This window comes from Carcharodon carcharias, chromosome 2 (assembly GCF_017639515.1).
Source record: "Carcharodon carcharias isolate sCarCar2 chromosome 2, sCarCar2.pri, whole genome shotgun sequence".
NCBI classification, from domain to species: Eukaryota; Metazoa; Chordata; class Chondrichthyes; order Lamniformes; family Lamnidae; genus Carcharodon; species Carcharodon carcharias.
Genome location: NC_054468.1, coordinates 218,519,864 through 218,537,545, shown reverse-complemented (window position 1 = coordinate 218,537,545; position 17,682 = coordinate 218,519,864). Strand labels below are relative to the sequence as shown.

The following is a 17,682-nucleotide window of genomic DNA, read 5'->3' as shown; positions in this document are numbered from 1 at the left end:
TGATTAGGTAGATGTAAAGGATCCCATGATAATATGAAGAGCAAGGGAAATCTTCCAGAGTCCTGGTCAACGTTCATCCCTCAAATATCATCAATTAAAACAGGTTAACTTGTCATTTAGCTTACTGCTGTTTGTGGGGCCATGCTGTGCACATGCTGACTGTTGGGGTTGCCTGCATAGCAAATAAAGTACTTCACAAAAAGTAACTTGGTGGTTTTAAAGCACTCAGACATCTTGAGGATGTGAAAATCTCTATAAATGGGAGGTTTTCTTCTTACTAGCCACTTGTCAAGCTGTGCGAGGGAAACTATATATCATGTTTCAGGCAGATGTACTCTATGTACATTGTTCCATTTTAGCAGTTATTAATGATGCAGCCAGCTAGTCATATTCAAATAACTGAGCTGGCATACATTTAATCATACAGCGTAAGCTATTTGGCCCATCATGGCTTTGCTGGCTCTTCCCAAGCATTATCCAAATAGTCTCATACCCCTGCTTTCCCCACAGCCCTTCAAATGTCTCCTTTCAAACATATGGAGTGCAAATTTTCAAGGAAATTATTACTTTTTGAAGTGTGCTTCGTCATTCCTTTCCCCCATCCACAGAGGTATGAAACCGAGAAATAAAGTTACATAATTTGTTTTAATAGTTATTTTTTCAAAGCATTCTGTCACCCCCTCACATTGTGGCATCAGTTATAAAACCATAATTCAAATGCTCATCTGCATGTTCTGCACATCTCTACTTCACAAAATCTAAATGTTTAGCTGTATATGCGCATAGAAAGTACGGCAAAATACATAGGATACTTCAATAGCAGCTGTGTAAAGACACAAATCATTGAATACACAGTCATTACAGTTAGCAAGGCATTCATTCCTCAGTAGTCGGTATGGTCTTGCTTCATTTTTGGATGTAAACCAATTGTTACATAAAAAAGGGCAAGTTTTAGGACAAGTCAGACTGAAAAAAAACCTATTTAAATCAAATCTGATATTAAAGTATTTTGTACAATGAACAATTATATGTTAACTTTGTAATAGATTATAACTGGATATGAAACTCGTTTAAAAGGTCCAGTTCCTAGTAAAAGATTAGTCCCTCTTAGGCAGCAATGGATATTCAGTCATTAGTAGACCTTTCTCGTACAAGGCAGCAGCTAAAGAGATCTGTGGGAAGAAGGAAAGCACAAAGGTTGGATGGTTAAGAATGATTTTTTTCCCTCTTTGTGAATAAAAAGACATTTATTGAGAACTTCCCTGATGGCTCAAGCCAATTTATCTAGTGAATAGCCACTCCATACAAAAGTACAGGGGCTTAATCCCCTAGACTGTGTCAGGTTAGCTGCCTTAATGACAGTAATTGGTGTAATTGGCCTCAGCATCTCTGGTTAGCTGGGTTTTCACCACAGATCGCTACTGAGCTAAAAGGATTTGTGTGGACCACACCCTGCATGCCTAAACAGTTGGTTAACACCTAATTGTCAAGGTCCACGTGTGTCTAACAGCCACAGGGCAAGGTGCTGGAGGGCAATCAAAGTCTATGGAAACAACCTTCCCCCAAAACAGTCAACAACTTTAGGAAAGAGTAGGGGAGAAAATACACCGACAAAGAAAATTAATGAAGTCATTGCATCATATCATTGACAAAAATCTGCACTGTCGCAACATTCATTCACAAAACATAAATACCAACTTGGGTCAGCCAAGGGTTTGATCGGTGATGGTTGGATAAATAAAAACAATATACACTCCTACTGAAAAAAAAGGTTTCCTACACAAAAATACAAATCACAGAACCACAGAAGTGTTACAATGCAGGAGGCCATTTGGCTCATCGTGTCTGCACTAGCTCTCCAAATGAGCAATTAGTGCATTCTCCTCATAACGCTGCACATTGTTTCCTTTTCAATAAGTCTAATTCTCTTCTGAATGATTCAATTGAGCCTGCCTCCACCACACTCTCAGGTAGTACATTCCAGATCTTAACCTCACTCACCGCATGACAAGGGATTTCCTCTCGTCGCTTTTCCTTCTTTTGCCAATTACTTTAATTCTCGGTCCTTTCACAATTGGCAACAGTTTCTCCCTATCTACGCTGGCCAGACCCCTCAATTTTGAATACTTCTATCAAAACCCCTCACAGCTTTTCCAAGGGAAACAGTCCTAGCTCCTCCAATTTATCTTCATATACTTACAGGACTGTTTGAAAATTACAAAATAAAACAGCTTTGACACAGTGTTATTGTTTAAGTGGAATGGAGGGCTTTGGTAGTGAAGATCATCATAGCTTCACTAAGTTATCAGGCAATTAGAAACATATTTAACTGCTCCCCTGATCTTAACTGGGTGAGTAGTTGAAATACTACAATTCACCTGAATGCCACATATCTGCGAAAAAAGTATATCACAACCAAGACACGTTCATCAAGTGATACAGCACAAAGAAGCCACTCAACCCATAGTGCTGATGCCAGCTCTTTAAAAGAGCTATCCAATTAGTCCCACTCTCCTGCTCCTTCCCTACAGCCTCCAAAAATGTTTGCCTTCAAGTTCAATTCTGAAAATTATGGAATCTTCCACCAGCCTTGCAGGTAGTGCACTCCAGATCACAAATCACCGTCAAAAAAAATTCTCATCTCATCTTCGATTCTTTTGCCAATTTTTATAAAATCTGTGTCCTCTAGTTACTGACCCTACTTTGTACAGGAAACTGGCTTCTACTTATTTACTCTATTTAAACCCTTCACAGTTTTGAACACCTCCTGGATCAGCCTTTAACCTTCTTTATTCTATGCAATTCTATGTAAATGCCTACCCAATTCCTTATAGTGGCACAGCTGGTGCCATCTCAGCTTAGGTCAGATAACTTAGCATAGGCCATACAAGCAAATATTTCTTGGGTTTGAACTCTACCATACCCGAGAGATTTTGTACCTTGTCATCCAGATTTCCAGCTGGAAGGCTATCAACTTTTATATATTGAGGGTATGAGCAAAGCAAGAGTTCTACACCATCAGCAAGCTGAAAGAGAAATATGAACATTTTATGCTTGCAGAAATAAATCAGTTCTTTATGCACCTTCTACCTACAATCAACATATTACCAAGAGGAAATAAACACAGACTAGTAAGGCACTCCAGCAATTTTTCTGGCCATTCTATACAGGTGACTAAAAACTGAAAGAAAACTTCATTGAAAATAAAAGCCATTTTTTTTACATTGTTGCAAATGAACTTGGGACAATTCACCTTACCTCTGGATCTATTTCTATGCATTTTTCTTCCTCCTTGTGGTAGTCTCTGGAATTTTCTATTGTGTAGTACAGCAGTATGCTGCCATCCTCACCACATAATCTATGAGGGGACAAGCAAAGCAGACAATCCTATATAAATGAGCATTCTTTGTTCAAATCAAAGAATGAAAAGTCACAGATCACATAATCGTTACGGTGTAGGAGGGGTCATTCGGCCCATCGTGTCTGCACCGGTTCTCTGAGCATTTTAACTTAGTATCAATCTCCTGCCTTTTCCCTGTAACCCTGCATATTATTCAAAAATGACTGATCAAACTTTTTAGCCCCTAAATTGGAAAAGATGCATTGGAATTTCCGATGATTAGTATTTCCTGTCAGAAAGTTTTGAGCAGCTTTGAACATTATTAGACAGTGTAGAGCTTCAAAAGATCTTTGACACATTGGTGGACTGGGTAGATAGGTGGCAAATGAAGTTCAATGCGGAGAAGTGCGAGATGATACACTTTGGTACAAAGAACATGAAGAGATAGTATAAAATAAAGGATACTATTCTAAATTGTGTGCAGGAGCAAAGAGACCTGGTTGTATACGTACATAAGTCATTAGAGATGGCAGGGCAGATGGAGGGAGCTGTTTCTAAAGCATACGGTATTCTAGGCTTCATTAACAGAGGCACAGAGTACAAGAGCAGGAAGATTGTGATGAACTTATATGAGACACTGGTTAGACCTCAGCTGCATTACTGTGTACAGTTCTGGGCGTCACACAATAGGAAGGACGTGAACACATTGGAGAGAGTGTAGTAGAGGTTTACGAAAATGGTTCCAGGGTTGAAGCACTTCAGTTATGATGGGAGACTGGAGAAGTTGGGTCTGTTTTCCTTGGAGAGGAGAAGGCTAAGAGGAGACTTGATAGAAGTTTTCAAAATCATGAGGGATCTGGACAGAGTAAACAGGGAGAAACTGCTCCTGCTCATAAACAGATCGAGAACCAGAGGGCACAGTTTAGTGTTTTGCAAAAGGAGCAAATGTGAGGTGAGAAAAAACTTCTTCACACAGCAAGCAGTTAGGGTTTGGGATGCGTTGCCTGGAAGTGTGGTGGAGACAGGTTCAATTGAGGCATTCAAGGGGGCATTGGATAATTATTTAAATAGTAACAATGTGCAGGGTTACAGGGAAAAGGCAGGAGAATGGCACTAAGTTAAAATGCTCAGAGAGCCAGTGCAAATATGATGGGCTGAATGGCCTCCTTCTGCACCGTAACAATTCTATTATAGTGGGAGTACATTTTATAAAATTAAATTTTCCCTCTGCTCATTACTTCTTAATAGGATATGCCACGCTATTACTGAAGTCCCAGTAGATGCACTGATATCATGTGCCAAGGCAAATCCAGAAAATGCACAATTGATGAGATTTCACAGTGCTATTATTCTGAAACATGTTGTAAAGAAAAACAAGTAGAAATATGAGACCTGGCAATGTTACTGCGAAGCATTCGTACCCGGGTGCTTCCTCGTATCTGCAGAACAATGTTGCGTGGCCCACCATCTCTCCATCGGGCTGGTGCACTGTACACAGTGCATGCTAGTTCCTCTAGGAGAGAAAACCCAATTGCCTTTAACATTGGAAAGATGCAGGTTTTGCTTGTATACAGAACATTATGTGCTATTTCAGGCTGAGCCTGAACATTGCTGATCTTTAATCTAACTTGATCTTTGCACAGAAATAGTTAGAAAATGCTTTCCAACAATTGCATTTTCCATAAATGAGCTACCAAGCAGATGTTTTGTAATTACCAATGGCTCACAAAGCACTCTAAGGGAAGGCAATTCTTTCATGAGATGGGGCGAGAGGAAAAGGTTAGGGGAAAAAAAGCTATGCTTACATTATGATGTGTAATTGACGATAAACACAGGTAGTCGCTTAACTAATAGTTCTGTTTCTTTAATTCATTTATGGGATGTGGGCATCACTGGTTAAGCCAGCATTTATTGCCCATCCCTAACTGCCCTTGAGAAGATGGTGGTGAGCTGCCTTCTTGAACTGGTGAGTACACCCACAGTGCTGTTAGGGAGGGAGTTCCAGGATTTTGATCCAGCGACAGTGAAGGAATGGCGATATATTTCTAAGGAAGGATGGTGAGTGGCTTGGTGGAGAACTTCCAGGCGGTGGCGTTCCTATGTATCTGCTGCCCTTGTCCTTCTCGATGGTAGTGGTCGTGGGTTTGGAAGGTGCTGCCTAAGGAGCCCTAGTGAGTTTCTGCAGTGCATCTTGTAGATGGTACACACTGCAACTACTGTGCATTGGTGGTGGAAGGAGCGAATGTTTGTTGAAGGAGTGCCAATCAAGTGGGCTGCTTTGTTCTGGATGGTGTCAAGCTTCTAGAGTGTTGTTGGAACTGCACTCATCCAGGTACGTGGAGATTATTCCATCAGATTCCTGACTTGTGCCTTGTAGAAGGTGGACAGGCTTTGGGGAGTCAGGAGGTGAGTTACTTGCCACAGGATTCCTAGCCTCTGTTCTGCTCTTGTAGCCACAGTGTTTATATGGCTTGTCCAGTTCAGTTTCTGGTCAGTGGTAACCCCCAGGATGTTGGCAGTGGGGGATTCAGCAATGGTAATACCATTGAATGTCAAGGGGAAACGATTAGATTCTCTCTTGTTGGAAATGGTCATTGCCTGGCACTCGTGTGGCACGAATGTTACTTGCCACTTTCAGTGGAAGCCTGGATATTGTCCAGTTCTTGCTGCATTTGGAGATGGACTGCTTCAGTAAATGAGGAGTTGCGAATAGTGTTGAACATTGAAGATTGCACAGTGAACATCCCAACTTCTGACATTATGATAGAAGGAAGGTCATTGATGAAGCAGCTGAATATGGTTGGGCCTAGGACACATTTACTGGGGATAAAATAGCATCAACATCAAGACGCTATTTACATCACCTCAATAGTGTTTGCAAGGCTCCTCCCTTTTCAGTAAGTTCAACCAGATATATTTTCTGTATATTGTTGGTACAATATTTGTGAATAAGTAGTTTACATTAAAGAAAGGCAAGCTAGTTTAACATTGCCTTAGTGGCAAGCAGAAATGTGGTTACAGCTTTCTTTCAAAATAAGACACTAGACTAACTCTTTGTTCATGGCATAAGTAAACTAGCCTGAGAGGCTGCAAGACAGCTCCATTGTTCTCTCTCTCCTGTGTGAACTTTGCAACCTCCTGTTCAGTCCTTCCTTTGCCTAGTTTCACTATCTTAGATTTTGTCTTTTAAGGATCTCAAGTGAGACCTTTCCTATCAACTTCCAAAGTCCTAATCCTAAACCAAATAGCACACATCTGCCCATCACCCTCTTGTTTGTACATGCAGCCATTGGCCAGCCATTTACAAAATCTTGGCAGTTAGTCTCTAAATTTTACTTGGCAGAAAAATACATTTTCAGTAGTAGCCAAGCCAGTAGAATGACACAGGACTCCAATATCACCTACGAGGATTGAGCAATAAAACCTGTGTCTTCCCCACCAAAAAAAGGTAATGGGTGAATGAATGGATCGTTATTCAATAGGATAAACCTTATGATTAGACCTTAGAATGGTGAGTAGTTCTGACAGCACAATTTAAAGGGACATACATATTCAGATGACAAAGATAGTGATCCAAAGAGGATAAACTATGAGGAAAAGTATGAGAAGCATCAATTTTACAATCTAGAGAGACAGTAGTCAAAAGGGTGACTTGTTCAAAATATACAAGATATTATATGTCACAGGTAAGGTGAACCAGAATATTACATTGCCAGTCAGTCCAACAGAACAAGAGGAAATAAGGTGTTAGTGAAAAGAACATTTTAAAACAGGTCTTATGAAAACTGTCTTTCCTTAAAGGATGATAAACACTTCCAATAATCTACCAGGTTAAAAATCAAAAATCAAGGGGAAGTTCAAAGCCGTTGGATGCTTGGCTGGGTGAGCTCAATAGATCAAATAGTCTTTTCTCATCTTTTATTTTCTCTTTTGAAGGAACAATGGGAGTATTAAAACTGGGAACATTTTCAGGTTTGCAGCATTAAAGATCAACTGTTTATGACATCAGAAGGTGAGGAAAACTATGTGGTTAAATGGTTATTTTGAGGTAAAGTGACAAAATGTTAAAGGAACAGCGTGCCCTTGGTATCCTCGTTTCGATAGCTGCTCATTGATAGAAGGCTAAATTTGTATTATTACTCTTTCCCAGTCCATGAAAATGTAGTGGTGATCTGCCTAAGGGTGGGTTCTTTGCTCATTGCTCCACGTCTTGTGATCTTCCACTTCCTCTTCAGTTAAGCAATACAACTAGGACAAAGAGTATGAGGTCATTTCCCGTTGCCTTCCTCGTGTGTATTTAAAGAAAACACAAGTCCTCTTCCCAAATATCCTCTTCCTGTAAGCAGCTGTTGTCCCTCAAGGTTTTGGCTCTTCCACATTCACCTCCAAAAATCCACTGGTTCCATCATTGGCCATGGCTCATAACCCTGAGCATAGGATCCTTATCTGGGTCTGGTTCAACCTACAAAGGGCAGGGATGACCACCCCAAGGTCTCAAATGACTCTGCCACCCTAACCCTCATGAAAATACAACAATTAATAAAATAAGCAAAATACCTTTTGTAAGCACAGGGGGTAGGCAGTCATGGATAAAATCTTTGGCTTTCTGATCAACAGCTGCATCAATTGGTGCATATTTGAGCAACTTTCTCATTAAATTATATATCTTTTTATTAAATGTTTCCCTCCGTGGGTCATCTTCCTGAAAAAGAAAATTCAGATGCAGTCAAGTGTTTACAGTTGCAGAATTTAAAGCCTGGGCCTGCACTGGCAAGGTACGCCTGACCAATACCAGCACTCTCTCTATAATAAAAATATCTGCAAAATAGTGAAAAGGCACAGCTATCAGGTGCTGCTGACTGTTGTGCTGGTTAAGTTATGATCAAGCATGGTTAAGCTACTCTCTCCATCTCCAACAAAACCTCAATTTCAAGGCTCACACAAGATGTTCAAGGGTAGTTGAGACTTGTGGAATTGTGCCACAAAGAGCATACACTTCAAATGGATGACAAAAAAAGTTCTCTGGTCGTGGAAATACAACTATACCACAACTCATTGATGCCTTGAGACTGCTATTGAAAATAAAAGCTGAAAAGTTGTCTGTACTGGAAGAAAAGTTAAAATCTTTATATAAAAGATCAAAAGAGCTTCACCCGGAAAGCACCTACAGCAAGACAATACTGACAACTGATCTGACAAACAGTACAGAGGATTTTTTCCAAAGGATGTGGCATTTATCCAGCACAAGAACAGGGAAGGGAAAATAATTTGGCTCTCATTTGGAAACCATATGGAAAACTCTTACAAGGACACACTGATTGCGATTGCTCAGTTTTATAACTGACACATTCCTGACAACGAATTAGGAAGATTTTTTTGTGCCAGAGTTAATTCTGACATTAAACGTCTTTGATTTTCAAAGCAGGTTTCACATTTTCACACACAAAGAGAGGACAATAACCTCTCATGCTTCCAACATTATGATGTTTTTATAGTATTGACTGGTTCCAATCAACCTGAAAAGGTTTGAAACCGGACAAATGTAACCATTTAATTTTTGATGAGATTTAGAAATCATACATAATAGGGCTAAATGGAAACTGATTTGGGAAAGTGCTTGAATTGTCCTGCTGCCTGGATCCAATATAATCTGTGCACTTACAATCTTACTTTACAGTTAAAACAATCGAAACATTACTCAAAGAGTCATTTACAGCACAGAAGGCAGCTGTTCAGCCCATTAAGTCCATGCTGGCTCCCCGTGCAGCAATCCAGTCAGTCCAACAATCCCAATTCATCCCTGGAGCCCTACAAGTTTACTTCCTTCAAGTGCCCATCCAATTTCCTTTTGAAATTATTGATTATTTCCACATCAACCACCATCATGGATAGTTCTTCATCACATTCTCCCTGCATCTCTTGCCCAAAATCTTAAACTGTGTCCCCTAGTTCTTGTACAATCAGCTGACAGGAAGAGTTGTTCTTGTCCATCCTATCTAACACTATCATAATCTTGTACACCTCTATCAAATCTCTCCTCAACCTCCTCTGTTCCAAGAACAACCACTGCAGCCTTTCCAACCTAACCTTGTAACTAAACCCCCCCCCCAATCTCTGGATGCAATACTCTAGTTGGGACCTAACCAGAGCTTTATCTAGGTTCAGCATAAAATCCCTGCTTTTGTACTCAATGCCTATATTTATGAAGGCCAAGATCCTATATGCTTTGCTAACCACACTCTCAATATGTCCAGCCACCTTCAAAGATATGATGTGCATGCACTCCCAGGTCCCTCTGCTCTTACATACTTTTCTGGAATTCTGTTTACAATACTGAATTGGTAGCTGAGTAGCAATGGTAATGCACTAGAAACCCAGAGCTTGTAAATTAAATTCCCACCGCTGTCAGCTGTGAAACTAAATTCAATAAATTTGGTAACTTTTGTGCCGGTACCAGTAAAAATTACTCTGAAGGCTACTAGATGGTTCAATAATGTCCTAAATGGAAGAGACCTGACTTAACTTGTCTGACCGAAATGTTACTCCAGCCCTACAGTAAGTGCTTGCCTTTCAATATATTCAAGGTTGAGTTAGGCACATTTTTGATCTGCAAGATGATTATAGAATCCATGCCAATTGGTTTATTGACTTTGTTCAGTCTCAATGCTCTTCCCCACCCCGCCCCCCACCCCGTGTCCCAGCTGTTCCCTATTTACATACGCTGAAAGTACTTACTTAAACAATGCCCTTCTCCTGTGTATCATAACAATATAATTAACATACAATTAACACAAGGGAATCAAGGGATAGGGGGGCAGGCAGGAAAGTGGAATTGAGGCCACAATCAGGTCAGCTATGACCCTTTTGAACGCCGGAGCTCCTATTTTTTCATGATTTTACGATCAATCCCAACGGCAACTAAAGACTGCCAATAAATAATATCTTGCCAATGCTGCCCACTACTCAAGAAAAAATATAAAGAAAAGGAAAATAATCTCCCCTTCTTCCTAGAGGTTACAGAGCAACAGGTCAAAAGACAAATTAAAACACTGGTTTGTGAGCTTTGCTGATAACATTGGTTCTATTAAAAAACTCAAGGACTTGAAAACTCAGAAATGCAAAAGTGGACAGTTACCCTTTCAGAATTCTGCACTCCCATATATTCTAGATAATCAACGGGCAAGCCCTCACGGAATTCCATATCATCTTCTATAGCTAAGTCCAAGGTACCAGGAAAAAGCTGCAATAAAAAGAAAACAAAGCATATTTTAAGGATACTGTTCTTTAAAATGAAAGGCAAAATAATGGCGGAAAATGTGCCTGCTCAAGACCAGCCCACTTGTTCACATTCCACAAATTATTTCAACAGGAAGGTCTGCATTTATTATATGCTAGTGTGAATACATTTAAAAACACATACATCATTTGCATTTAGATAGATTAGTTACATCTGGAGACAATCTTCCTGCTAAGAAGGAAATCTAACAAGGTCAAATATGACATGGCTTCACCTTAATACAACTTGATGTGAATAGATCATCATAATGAAATAGGAAGCTATGACACACACTTTAGCATTAATGTTTGTAATTACAGAATCATCAATCAAGGCTGAAAACATCCACTGATTGATAGTTTAGGATGTGCTTTGTGGAATGTGGTCCCTCAGAATATCCATGACAATGAGCCGTGATGTTACAATAGCCCACTCTCGCCACTGGAGGCTGCTGTAGTCACAGTTGCAGTTTTACAGTAAACAGCAAAACCTCTTGTAATTATCTTAGGACATACAGGGCCAAATCTTGCTGGATCAATAACAATTAACGGTACACAGTTATCAATATGCAAGTGGGCATAGCAATTTCAGGGGATTAAGAGAAATGCCGCAAGTTGCGAATCTCTAGAACTTGCTGGTCAATTTATGCTGCTCCGCCATTTTCTTCACGCAAGCAGGATCTCACCCTTAGCCTCCCGTTATTTCTAATGACTTCGTGGATTTGCACATTAATTGCCTATTAAACTTGTAAAAAAAACTCAAAATAAGGCTTAAGTACCTCTTTAACAACAGGGTAATTGTTAAAGCAAAGCCAATCTCTTTGGCCTGGAGAGAGGACAAACTCCTCAATCTCATTTCTATTTATAATAAATTCTGAAGAAAGTTTTAAAATTTCAATATTTTTCTTACTTTTCCTTTGGCATTTTTCCCTTCTCTTAGTTCAATCTCTTCTGTTTTGTACTCTTCATTGACTTGAAATCACCCACTCTAATTTACCCCACTTGTCCATTATTCTTGTTTCTTTCTCAATCCTTAAATCGTATTGGTTAAGGAGATGCACTCTTGGTCCCTCTGGTCCCGGATGCCCACAGCACACTGTTATCAGCTCGTACTTCCAGCAAGTTACAGGTCAAAACTATTTCAAACTGAAGAGTGAAGGAAGAAGTCTATCTAGGAGCTGGCAATAGTGCCTCACCCATGTGTGCATTATTCAGATGTGAAACTGGACCGTGAATATGTGCAAGGTTTTCTATCATGGAATCCACAAGCTGAATTGTCCAGGGAGGCATATTCCTCAGTCAGAAAAGTCAGTCACTCGACCGACTTTAAAAAAGCCCGCCCCTCAGTGGTATTATGCTATGGGTGGCCTTAACAAGCAGAGTGGGACTTCGGCTCCTCGGTGGCAGGAAGTCCCATCCTCTAGACCCGCCAGCCAAACCGATTGGCCATCAGCTCTTGCATCCTAGCAGCACCAGAAGAGAGTAGTGGGCGCTGCTGGGATTGCAAACAGTCCCACGAAGAGGACTGTTGGTGGCCAGGCCCAGATAAGTCCTGGGGTTTTTGGATGGGGAGTAAGGCGGGGGCGTGGGGCAGAGTTTTGGAGATCAGGTGGGGAGGCATAAAAGGGATCCCCGTGATGCACACAGGGCTCCCTTCCCCAAAAGATGCACCCTGCTTCTATCCCGCTCTTTCACCAATGTTGGTGAAAAAAACAGCCTTCTCACCCTTGTCTGCCTTTCATTGTCCAATATATTACGGCGGTGGAGGTGGATTGAGGTCTGTAATTGGCCACTTAAGGGCCCCAATAGGTCTAAGAGCAGGCAGACTAGTGAGTACCTTACCTAATCCCTATATTTTGGGGGCTGAGTCAGTGGTAAACTACCTACCCATCATAATTTACGTGGCCACCACTGCCAAAAATACACTTGGTGGGTTGGGGGTGGAGGTGCACGCCGTAAAATCCAACCACATATCAGCAAAGCCTGTCTTATTGTTCTGGACACACACACAAGCAAAAAATGGGCTCAGTAGACAGTATATGAGAGCATCAAACTTTACTAGTACCCCTTGCCCTTTTAATTTGTGATCAGACTCCAATTAGAGTACATCATTGATATTGGTTAACTCAGCACACATGAAGAACTGAATCTGAAGCCATCCTGATGTGTGCGCGTCTGTGGAGCATACTATATAATGGATTAAGGCACTCAACTAAAGAACTGAAGTAAGCCTTCCTGAGGGGATAATCACTGGAGTAAAAGAGCAAATTCCTGAACGAGATGCCATTCATCACATGTTAGAAAATGGCTAAAATTTTCACTACTTATGGGGTACTTTTCAAATCACTCACCAGGCATTATCATCTCAGCAGATTTGACCCACTGATTAGCTGTAGAGTGGAGAATATTTAAATAGGATTATTTAGAAATCAAAGAACTATTTATGAAATGGTTTGCCACAGAACAATAAAACTCCTGCCCGCAGTACTCTTTAATAAACGTTACAAATATCCACGTACTTTACGTAGCAGATCTCCCCAAGAGTTTCTCTGAAAAGTTGAAAGGGTGATGTGGAGGGAATGCACTTCAGATGTGCAGGTTGCTTGGTGGGTAAAGCCTCTAGGAAAGTACAGCATGTCTCCAGCTTCAAGTACAGTATCCATAATAGGAGTGCCCATTTCCTGCTGAGTAAAGTTACCTGGAGTAGACGGTGCAGAACAATCACATTAAGGGCAGTCATTTGTGTAAAATGTCTCCACAATACACTAAAATGTATGAAACAGCTGAAAACAGCTTTCTGAAAGTACTTACGGCTTGAAACACCTGGAAGAATTTCTTCATTTGATCTGTGAATGCACCAAAAAGCACAATAATATGCACCATTTGCAATAGGAAAAATGTAAAGTAACATCCATGTGTTATAGTAAGCCTAGCAACATTAGTCTGAGGCACATCAACAGGGGAGAGGCCAGGAACTTCCCACAAAAAAGGGCAATCATTCTAGGTCACAGTTTTAACCCACATTGTATTTTTTCACAAGGTAGTATAAACAATAGTTTTCAAGTGATCTACCGTCATCCCTATCTTCTCAGATAGTAAAGGGGCATAGTGATCCAAAGGAAATTAAGAAATTACTCATATATAATGAATGTCCTTCTACTCCAACAAGTGGGTAGTGTAATATAGCATGGTCATGGTAAAATTCTTGTAACTGCAAAAGCAGCTTTGTCCTCCACTTTGTCAACGGAGTTAACAGCAATGGGAATATAGGATAATCTTAGGGTCTAGTGACATCATTTTTTTTTTAAAAGTAGGTGCTTGCTGCTTTCAACTGAGATACTCTGGGATGCACCTTGTTAGCAATAATACTGGAGTGGTTCAACAATGAGATGCAGCAAAAACAAAAATAGCTGGAAAAACTCAGCAGTCTGACAGCATCTGTGGAGAGAAAGACAGCCAACATTTCAAGTCCATATGACTTTTCATCAGAATTGATGATTCATCAAAAAGAGTCATATGGACTCAAAACATTGGCTCTGTCTTCCTCTCCACAGATGCTGTCACAGGTTTTCCAACTATTTTTGTTTTTGTTTCAGATTTCCAGCATCCGCAGTATTTTGCTTTTATCTTAATGAGATGCAGCAGCCTGCTATGGTTGCCAAGTAGGCAATTAAGTTTTGCAATGGCTGTCAATTGGGAAGGGGGTGGGAAGTACCCTGAACGATGAAGTCCTTTTTATAGGCTTCCATCCCTTTTAAAGTTGTGAAATGAATGCTGATGAAAATACAGAAGGGTTAGTTACAGGGATAGAAATACTATGTGCCTTCAGGTCAAACAGCTCTAGGTGGCAGACATTATCACGTCTATGGATAGACTGCATTTTGCATACCTAGGATCATAGACACGCCAGCTCTTTCTTCCTTCTAGCTGAATCACAAATGCTTCTATGTCGTCATAATGTGGTGCAAATCCCTGGTTCCCAGGAGGAGTCAGATAACTTCCACAAGAAAACAAAAAGATGAATATAAAAACAGGTTCATGACAGCTCAAAAGCTGATTCATTAAAATTGAATTTGGCAGTTTTAGAAATTCCCAGAGGATAAGAAATTTCCAGCAATGGGAACTGAATCAGAATGAACTTGGCAGAAGTTCCAAAAATATAATCATGAGTTTTTAATAAAACAAAATACGGAAGTAATATCTATTTATTCAATGAAACTAATATTTCTATACAAAACAAATAGAGGGAGAAGAGAAAAATGACCTCATGTCGCCTCAAGTAATTTCATTTGCTTTGGACTACAAGACAAAGAGTGATCACAGAAAGCTATGAAGCTAAGCAATGTTCACGGGAGCCAGCTGTTTTCAAATAATTACTATTTTATCAAAAATAAAACAGTTAAAAATTTGATTGCCTTAAATCCATTATATAAACATTACACTTCTAATTATAGGAATCTTGAAGTGAGAAACAAAAAGAATAAAAACGAGTGAATATTTTTCCTTTGCTTATCATGTTGATAACATGTATGGGCTGACTTACTATTTTTAGTTTTGTGCTGTTGTGGGGCTAATGTGGACAAAGATCGAGATGGAGAAACCAAGGCATGGATTTTTGCCATCACAACAAGCGAACAATTGTGGCAAAAAAGGCACAAGTGCCTGAAAATCAGAGGTACCGCCCTCCAAACACAACATTTCCCATTTTCGCAGGGGTGGACGGGGGCAGTTCACATTTGGTGCATGTGCGCTTCATGGAATCAGCTGGCCATTTAAATCATCAGCTGCCTCCAATCAAGTCAAATTTTGGTAGGCCAGGAGTGTAAAACATCAAGTGTGCAGAGTAGACCCGGTAAGAGCAGGTTTGAACTTTGTGCATTTCTTTTGGATAGCCAGGGTACCCCTTCGGGCGTGGTCCTGGGACACCTTTGTGGGTGGTGTGTGTAAATGCGCGTAAAAAGTGCATAAACTCATTAACTGTCAAGCTCATTGGAACAGTCAACAGACCTGCCAAAATCAACTGTTAAAAGCGTCAAGAGAGCCTGTCAAAAGCACCTATCAAAGGGAGCTGTCAAGGTATTTGAAAGCCCTGCCCTTTACATCTTTAAAAAAAATTGTCTGGATTGTTTTAAAAATAAAATCACTGCTTGCTTTTTCACCCTGTCCGTTGACAGAAGCCTGAGGATTTCTATTACTGGATTAGTGCTGCATGACTGACTTCACAACTATCCATTACCATAGTAGGGTGCCTGCCATTTCACAGTTTGAACCATAGCTACAAATGGTATGGACACTGAAGTGGGACCATGAATTCCAATGCTTGTTGTTATCAGAGATTGGGCACTTGAATAAATTGTTTGCTGTTAAGTTTTATGTAGTTGAAAGAATGTAGATGTAGTAAATGGGTTTTAATGAATGGGGAAAGTGCTTTTTTCGATATAATGAATTCTGCAATAGACACTTAGAACTTTATTTTGCAGAACTTTATTTTATGTCATCTCTGCATGGGTCCTGAGGTCTGCCCATGGTGGATACTGGGTGAGTTGGCATAGTAGGTGTAAGGGCAAAGGGTGGTGGGTTGACATCAGTTGACATTAAGTTGGCTATCTAGGGACATGGGGGTTGGGTACAGGGGCATAGGTTGGCATGGATGGTATGAGGGTTAAGGGGTTGGGTGCAGGGCATCCAGTGCCATGGGTTGGCATGGATAGGGCAAGGTGAATGTGTGGGGGATGAGGGCTGTTTCATGTTTTTTTTTCATTTTTGGGCATAGTGTTGAGGCCCCCAGACAGGCCTTCCGCCCAGCCCGCCTATGCAACCAGCATCCGCCTCAGTACTTCCGGGGACACATACCCCTGGCCTCTAATAACGCCTGATCCCCTGGACCAAATGTCCGACGTCTGGTCAACCATTTTAAAAGTCGGGTTCGGGGGGCTGGGAATTCTCACTCTGTGCACTGACCGGCAGACAAAAATCCAGACCCAAATCTCATTTGTACAGCAGCTTTGTGCTTTCTTCGATATTGAGTTCAATGATAATTGATGAAATCACAATGACCCTTTGCAAATCCTATGGGGCATGGAACAAGAAAGAAAAAATCCTTTTCTATGTAAAAGTACATCAATTCTGATTGAGAATATTTGACCCTAATTCATCCAACATCCTGAATCAAAATTACATTAATTTTTGAAATGACGTAACATCTCATCACATTGGAATTTTTCATCAAATTTAACATTTTACTTTTGAAGTACACTGACCATTAGGTGTTCAAATATACATATTTTGGTTTGCTTTTGTACAGTTCCCCTTTTAACATAATTTTACTGGAATCTTCCACTCATTTATTGGCAGATACCGACAGAAGGCAAAAAGAAAAATACAGATACTTGCACATTAGCCCCAACCATGCTCCCAAAAGACTCCTGAAGAATAGAAAGCACATTCCAAACAGTTCCAGAAAAGACTTGAGGATTCAGCAGCCGCAAAGAACATCCATTCTGCAAAAGAAATATGCATTCTATTAAATAGTTAATTGGTTAATTCCCTGACCAGTTCAACTCACTCTAAAAAAAGGAATGGTTGCACAGATCATAAATAGCTCCTAGAAACGCAGCAATGAAAAAAATCTTTGATTTGAAATTTGTTATTATCCATATTTATCACTGCCTTGAACATTTCTAAATATGTATGCCTAATGACAACATTCCTATCAACACAACAGGTGAACATGTAAGTGTCTCTAAAACTGTCCATATCTAATCTGTACTGGATCAAATATTCAATTATTTTCTATGCAATGGCATAAATAAATGACCAGGTTCCAAGATGACAAGCTAAAATTTGAAACTGCACAGCAGATAAGTCCGCAACTAGGACCATTTATCTCTGGGACCTGGGTTTCAATCCAGTCGAGTTTGGTGGGATAGTCTCCTGGCTTTAAGTGTCCTATTGAAAATTAATCTGTGTAGTCACAATTCAGCAGGGACAAAAACTGGCAAACTCATTCTGGGGCCACAGGGTGGCTGATGTGCAAGTGAGTTAACTACCAAGGCTTACTATGTAGG

At 40.3% G+C, this 17,682-nt stretch overlaps 1 protein-coding gene across 1 annotated transcript in view; it reads right to left on the bottom strand.

The window, feature by feature from the left end:
* Positions 1-626: 626 nt before the first annotated feature.
* Positions 627-17,682, bottom strand: part of riox1 (ribosomal oxygenase 1) — a 50,608-nt gene continuing 33,552 nt past the window's right edge. The window contains exons 6-15 of the mRNA XM_041182904.1: positions 17,009-17,115; positions 14,505-14,612; positions 13,427-13,461; positions 13,135-13,313; positions 10,476-10,580; positions 7,898-8,042; positions 4,733-4,853; positions 3,259-3,358; positions 2,940-3,026; positions 627-1,172 (exon numbers count right to left, since the gene is read on the bottom strand). Of these exons, the coding sequence (XP_041038838.1) occupies positions 1,098-1,172; positions 2,940-3,026; positions 3,259-3,358; positions 4,733-4,853; positions 7,898-8,042; positions 10,476-10,580; positions 13,135-13,313; positions 13,427-13,461; positions 14,505-14,612; positions 17,009-17,115 (1,062 nt within the window). The 3' untranslated portion in view covers positions 627-1,097. The remainder of the gene's footprint in view (positions 1,173-2,939; positions 3,027-3,258; positions 3,359-4,732; positions 4,854-7,897; positions 8,043-10,475; positions 10,581-13,134; positions 13,314-13,426; positions 13,462-14,504; positions 14,613-17,008; positions 17,116-17,682) is intronic.